The sequence below is a fragment of the Rhincodon typus genome, chromosome 27, assembly GCF_021869965.1.
Source record: "Rhincodon typus isolate 14 chromosome 27, sRhiTyp1.1, whole genome shotgun sequence".
NCBI lineage: Eukaryota > Metazoa > Chordata > Chondrichthyes > Orectolobiformes > Rhincodontidae > Rhincodon > Rhincodon typus.
The window spans coordinates 37,437,300-37,445,123 of record NC_063358.1 but is presented as its reverse complement, the minus strand read 5'-3'; the positions used below and the strand labels follow the sequence as shown (position 1 = coordinate 37,445,123).

General features: G+C 39.4%; 1 protein-coding gene across 1 annotated transcript in view; it reads left to right on the top strand.

Annotated features, from left to right (window-relative positions):
* Positions 1 to 562, top strand: part of LOC125486253 (metal regulatory transcription factor 1-like) — a 5,053-nt gene extending 4,491 nt beyond the window's left edge. Inside the window, exon 3 of the mRNA XM_048612957.1 lies at positions 437 to 562. Coding sequence (XP_048468914.1) covers positions 437 to 562 — 126 coding nt within the window. The remainder of the gene's footprint in view (positions 1 to 436) is intronic.
* Positions 563 to 7,824: the final 7,262 nt, after the last annotated feature.

The window sequence follows — 7,824 nt, the reverse complement described above, 5'->3', positions numbered from 1 at the left end:
AGAAGCCTGAACTAATGATCTGGAGACAAGGGTTTAATCCCGCCACAGCAGCTAATGAATTTAAATTGTTAACTAAATAAAATCTGGACTAAAAATCTAGTATCAGTAAGAGGGGCGACAAAGCTACCACATGCATATAATGGAATCATATGGCTACAGCACCGCAGATAGACATTGATTTGATTCATTAAGATTGCAACAACTCTACACAAAAGCATGCAGCTAGTCCTACTCCCTGTTCTTTGCCGGTATCTCAGCAAATTTTTTTCCCAGGTGTATTCAATTCCATTTTTAAAGCCACAATTGAACCTGCTTCCATCACTATTATAGGCAATGTATTCTAGATGATGAACCCAGCATGGCATTAAAGTAAAATTTTTTGATGTCAACTTTTTTTTTTTGCCAATCATTTTAAATTTGTCCCTTTTTGTTCCAGCTAAAAGGTTTCCCCCCACGTATCCTGTCAGGACTCATGATTTTGATCAACTCCAAACCTTCTGACAGCAACTCCAGTTTCTCTGATGCCTCATCCTTGAAACAATTCTCCCCCACCAGCCCCTAGAAAAGTCTTTATTGAACATGTTCTAACACTTCCATAACATTCCTAAAGGACAGGGCCTTCGGCCCAAACTGGTCCATGCTGACCATGGTGCCCACTTGGCTAGCTCCAACGGACCACATTTGGTCCATATCCCTCTCAACCCTTCCCATCCATGAACTTATCCAAATGGTTTTTAAATGTTGCTACCATACCTGCCTCAACCACTTTCAATGGCAGCCCATTCCATATATGTACCACTTTCTGCATGAAGAAGTTGCCCCTCAGGTCCTTCTTAAATCTTCCCGCTCTCACCTTAAACCTATGCCCTCCAGTTTTCAATTCCTCATCCCTGGAAAAAAAAGACTATATGCATTCATCCTATCAATGCCCCTCATGATTTTATACATCTCAATAAGATCACTCCTCATTCTCCTATGTTCCAAGGTTAGAAGTCCTATTCTAGCCAACCATTCCCTATAACTCAGGCCTATTAGTCCTTGCAACATCCTTGTAAATCTCCTTTGCACATTTTCCAGTATAACTATGTCTTTCCTATAACAGAGTGACCAAAACAGTACACAATACTCCAACTTCAGCCTCACCAACAACTTATACAACTGTAACATAACATCCCAACTCCTATACTCAATGCCTCGACTGAAGAAGGTCAGCATGCTAAATGCCTTCTTCACCACCTGTCTACCTGTGACGCTGCTTTCAACGAACTATGTACTTGTACTCCTAGGTCACTCTATTCCAGTTTCCATGCTGAATTACTCCTTGACTCTTTGACAGTGTGCCCAGAATTGGTCACATTACTCAAGCTGATGCTTAACTGGTGCTATTATAAATGTTCCTTGCTTTTGTGATGTATGCCTCAATTCATAAAGTGCAGATATGAATTTTGTTTTTAGATCTTTTTCACCCCCTCAACTCCAAATGATGTACAAATATAGATATCCCAGGTTTCTTTGCTCTTGCACTCTCTTCAGGATCAGAGCAATTATCCATAATACAATATATTGTCATGCACATGCAGGTGGGGTGAATGATGCCACTTGGTCATTAACAGGACAAGCTAGAAGTGCCTGTGCTGGCACAAATAACATCACTGCATTTTATGCATAGTGATGTCAGTGGACTTGCTGAAGAATTAGGGAGATGTGGTTGATGGGGCTGAGGTTACAGTTTAGCCGAGGATAGGCAAAGTATGCATCACGAGTCTCTTTTTTGGCTGAGTGACAAGAAAGCTGAAGGCGGATTGGGAGGCTTCAAGAAAATAAATGCATTTTAAACTTGGCGTGTAGGCTATTTTGCATTCAATGACAGGTAGCTACTTCCTGTCACTTCAGAATGAGCCTTCTGCTGTTTGCGCCATCTTACTAGTGCTATTCATTGAAAAATCAGCCCTTCAGAATTGTACTTGTGATAATATCAACTTTCCTTGTTCTCCGAGATGGAGGAAGGAGACACAGAAAACAAAAAGCGTTTAAAATTCACAAGTATGGATACAGTGGATGAGGTGCCCTATTCCTCTTGGTCAAAAGGTTCTTAATTGAGATAGGAAATTAGGATAATAGCTTAGGTAAAGCACAAAAAAAGAAACTTTTTTACTTAATGAATGGTGGGATCTGGATTCCATTAAAAAGTTGGCAGAGGCAGACAACTATACACAATTTTACAAAGTACTTGTATATTCATTTGAATTGCAGTAACATAAGGTTATGGAACAACAGCCTATAAAGTGGGATTAAAGGCATTTGGCTGAATGGTCTCCTTTGTTGCTGTAAATTTTTATATTTCAAGAATCGAAGATTCTATATTTCTTTCTGCCACATGGCCACCTATTCACCAGGTTTGAGCTTTCTTGAAGTTAGTCATCATCAGCCTTCGAGTTTACTACACTTTAAATTTTCCGATGATGCAAAACCTAAAATTGGACCCTTTATACCCTCGTCTACCGGATTAGCATAGTTCAAGAAATGCAATGGTCCTCATTTTGATTCCTGATAAACTGTGGTGTACCTTCTTCCAGTCTAAAGCACATTTTCGCTGTCTCCTATCACTTAGTCAACATATATCCATAATTGCCACTGTACCCATAGGCCGCAACTATACTGGCAAGCCCATTATGTGGCACTTTATGGCATTTTGAAATTCCATATACACATTAAGCATGTTACCTGCAAAACATTTTGACCCCTCAAAAATTGTTAATTAAACATGGTTTGCATTGAACAGATCCATGATGGTTGTCATTCATTAATTTTCCAACTGTTACGCTTTTAGAAATGGACATCAGAACAAAATTGCCAACCACCACAGTTAAACTACCAAGCCTTTCGCTGTTAGGTTTAACTGTATGCTCTTTGTGGAACAAAGGTGTAATATTCACAATTTTCCAGTCCTTTGTGACCCAAATAAAATACGAATGACATCTAAGGACCATTGGAAGACAACAGCCAGCACGTCCACAACTTCCTTACTTTTTTTTTCAGCCACCTTGAATGTAATCTCTGATCCAGGTGACTTAATTTGAATATAACCAGCTGTTACAACTTAATTTTGAGCCAAAATCTCTCAACTGCTTCCTCTTTCACTATCATACTTGGGAGCATTTTCTTTCCTGCTAGAGACAGGTGCAAGGTCCTCAGGCATATTTGCTGCCAGCATGCAGACACTCCCTCTTGGCACTAAATCAGTCGCTTTCCTCCTTTTACTTCCATTTTACTATTTACAGACCTATAGAAGACTCTTTGATTCCCCTTTACACGAGTTGCCAGTCATTTCCCATATACTCTACGCCTCTCATTTCTTGTTTATTGTCCTTCTAAATTTTGTACATCCATCATACTTCCTACTTATTATCAAAACACTGTCACATACACTCTTTCTGCTTTGGCTTACTCTATCTTTCTACACGTAGCTCTGGATTTACAATATTAGCACTAGCAGTAGGCATTTGGTCCCTCAAGTCTGCTCTGCCTTTTGCTAAGATCATAGTTGATTACACTGTGACCTCAACACCACTTTACTACCTATCCCCAATATCCTTATAGAGTCTCAAGTAAATCAACCTGTGTTTGCCCTGCCCGTCAACATTCCTCAACCGAGCTCAAAATCAGTGCTGCATTGTTTTGTTCTGGTTTTGCTTCTATCCAGATTTACCTATGTCAGGTTCATTCTCATACCATTAAAACTCTTCTCATGAAGCCATTTTTACTTTAGATTGTCCTTTGTCCTTTTCCATAGCGAACTTACAGGTTTCAATATGACCACAATTCCGTAAATAATCCCCTTCTAACAATCCAATTAACACATCTCATTTCCCAGAGCCAGACGCAATTGTATCACCTTGGGTAGGGCACAAAATCTGTTGAATCAGAACCACACCAATCACTAAAATTCTACTGAATATACTTAAACCCTTCGTTTTTGCCCTTTATATGAACTGCAAATTTATACTAGACATTCAGGGAAACCTATCTGGTTAACATGTCCTTTATGAGAGGAAATCTACCATCTTAATCTGGTCTCCAAGACTCCAGCCATGTGAATACCTCTCAACTCCCTTGAAAAACCTTAGCAAGCCCTCAAAATTCAGCTCACCACTGCCTTAAGGATAACTGGAAAGGAGCAATAAATGGCAATCTTATCAGAAAGACATATCCCAAGAATAATGAAAAAAACTGCACCATATCCTACTAAACTCTATTAATCGGCAGCTTTGAAAAATTTTCCATTTTATGCTCCTGCTTTGCTTAAAAAGAAAGTGTTTTGGTAATTCCCAAGATGCCATTTCTTGGGTGAAAAAAATGGTAGAAACTATCCTATTATGGTCTGTTTACATTCTGTGAAGATCTATAATTAATTAACTTGGCATAATCTGAACAATTCCCAATAGCAATTCAACTATCCAAAATTAAGGCCAACACCAGTTCTCTTCAGCAGAAGACCATTTCTTAAGTTGTGGAATCTACAAGGGAACGCAAATTAACTCTTGAAATACAACTGAAAACGTTACATTCTTTCAACACAGATGCTCACAAATACACAATTCACAACAAAGATTTCTAATTCATCCACTTTATCAGAGCTTCCCCTCATTAAGTACACACTGATCCAAAATGGAGTAGAGTGGCCTCTCTTGGATTAAAAAAATGTTTTGCTACCAGTAGTTTAAAAGCATGTCAAATTTTGAAAGCAATCCTTATTGCCATATAATCTTCGAATATGGAAAACACCTTAAAACTGGTAAACATTTCAAATTGCCCAAGATTAGATATGAATAACTAAACAAGATTTTAATAGTTCCAAAACAAAAACTCAAAATATTTCAAAATATATTGCTCAACACTAACACAACCCAGTTCAATCACTACCCAACTTTTTGCACAACTTGAACACTTGCTGAGTATTGTTACAAGGCCTGTACAGTGTCTAGGCCAACGCTACAGGATACATTGCAGGAGACAATTCATTTTCACATCAGCAAGAAAACAGACAGACTTTGGCAGATTCTAACTATTCCGAGGTGGTACATACCTCAAAGTGTTTGAATTTTTTTTTGCTGTATCTTAGTGCAGTTTTATCATTGCTCATAAAACAAGTCCAAATTATTTCTTACAAGGAACAGAGGATGAAAATGCTCTAAATGAGTAATTAGCAATTTTGTTTTGATTTTGCTCAGAAAATTTAAAAATTGCAGCCCTTTCTGTCTGCCCACAAAGTATAATTAAAAACAACACAACAGTTTTGGAGATAGTAGGAACTGCCGATGCTGGAGTCTGAGAAAACAAGGTGTAGAGTTGAATGAACACAGCAGGCCAGGCAGCATCTGACCCGAAACGTCAGCTTTCCTGCTCCTCTGATGCTGCCTGGCCTGTTGTGTTCATCCAGCTCTACACCTTGTTACAACAGTTTTGGAACCTTGAGACTAAAACGACCTACCTATCACAAGACCACATTTCCATAAAATATTCTCTTTCAAGCCAATACATGTAAACTCTTGGAAGAACAGAATGAAGCACTTTCTGACGAGATTAACAGGAGCAAAAGAACTTATGCTGCAAGAGAATACCTCACTAAAACTCCGCTCTTTCCCCTACAAAGAGGAATTGCAGAGGAAGAGACCAAAAGACTGCATCGATTTACCTGTATGTGTTCTGACGTGCGTTCTGAGATGGTGACTAGCAGCAAAGGCCTTTCCACAGCCATCATGATCACACCTACAAATGCAACACAAAAGAACCATGGAATCCTGATTACTTTTGTACCACACAGAGGCTACTTTAAAAAGCAGCTGTATGCTAACAAAGTCTAAAATTTGATAAAAAGTTGGAGACGGCAATTTGTTTCTTAGAGCTCAATCAAACTACAGCCTTGAATACTTCGGTCCTGTTGTGTATACTTCAAAATGTTAAATGATGCTGAGGTAAAGGGATGATGTGAAGTACCAGCTAGTATTTGGAAGTACCAAATAATTCTGTCTTATGCCTGATAGACTCCATTGTAGCTGCCTGAAGAACAATTCGTATGAGGGAAGTCCTTCTTCTCTACAAATCAAGAGAAATGGTAAAGGAACTCAGCCGTCAACTCAATATTACTGTACTAATAAATGCTTCTAATTCAATCATTGACTTTTGCTGGTGGACAGCCTGGAGTAGCTCAATTTGTCAGGATGGGTTTTTTTTTAAAAAAAAAAGAAAAAATAATGCTTCCTGCTTGGTCACATGCACTCAAATTATGCCAGAATCAACTGTGCTTGCTGAACATTATGGATACATACGGCACAGAAACATACCCTTTAGTCCAACTCGTCTGCACCAATCAAGACATCCCAATCTGACCTAGTGCCATTTGCCAGCATTTGGCCCATATCCCTCTAAAACCTTCCTATTCATATACCCATCCAGATGCCTTTTAAATGTTGTAATTGTACCAGCCTCCACTATTTCTTCTAACAGCTAGTTCCATACATGGACCACCTTCTGCATAAAAAAGTTACCCCTCAAGTCCCTGTACTACCTTTCCCCTCTCACCTTAAACCTATGCACTGTAGTTTGGGACTCCCTCTCACCCTGGGGAAAAAGATCTTGGCTATTCACCCCATCCATGCCTCATGATTTTATAAGCCTCTAACACTTCAGGGGAAAAAAAGCTGTATCCTGTTCAGCCTCTCCCTATAGCTCAAACCCTCCAACCCTGGCAACATCCTTGTAAATTTTTTTTGCACCCTTTCAAGTTTTCCTCTAGGATCTCTCTGAAAAACCATATGGAGTTAGCAGACTATTTAAAGACACATTCAGACAATTCACTGGAGAACTATCTGGAATGGAAAATGTTTTAAACAACTAACATTCTTTGCCCAAGCAACAAGTTTTGTCTCTACCTGTTCCACGGCAACCTTGCTAACAGGTGTGTGTTACAACTGTTACTTAAGGTAACAAGATGCATCATTAGTTGTTTTTGCTTCATTCTGTGGTAGCAATAGTGACTACATTACGGCTAGCAGCAATGAATTCCTGATAATAATTAATTATTTATTAATGAAATTACAAAAGTGTTTGAGTCTTTTCTCCTAGACAACTGCCAAAGTCAGGCAAATCAACAAGCTTGGTGATCCACTTGGTTATGTATACCTTTGTGACGGCTTGTGTAATGGGACCTGATTTCCAGCACACTACTCCCATCAAGGATGTTACAAATCACTGTCAAGTCTTTTGAAAAGTTTTGAAGTTGGCTCAAGATGCTGTACAAATTCAACCTCATTTCTTTGCTTTAAAAAGAACTGAATACTGAAACTTTGCCACAAAAACAGGCAAGGGAAAGGATGTCTCAGTAGGTCAGTGTCTGGAGAGAACAGAAGTCAACGTTTTGTTTTTAACCCTTCTCCAAGCATGCTTTAAAAATTCTATTCCCCTCAGACATAACTTCTGGTCTGTCTGCCCCCATCTTTAATATACTTCCCATTTGTGGTTGGTTGGCTCGCTGAGCTGGTTCGTTGTTTTTCCGCAGATGTTTCATTACCCTGCTGGGTAACATCATCAGTGCAGCCTCCGATAAAGCGCTGTTGTGTTTTCCCGCCTGTTATTTAAACTCTGGAGTCTGTTGAGCTGGATTACCTCACTGATAGTAGGAACTGCAGATGCTGGAGAATCTGAGATAACAAGGTGTAGAGCTGGATGAACACAGCAGGCCAAGCAGCATCAGAGGAGCAGGAAGGCTGACGTTTCAGGCCTAGACCCTTCTTCAGAAATGGGGGAGGGGAAGGGGGTTCTGAA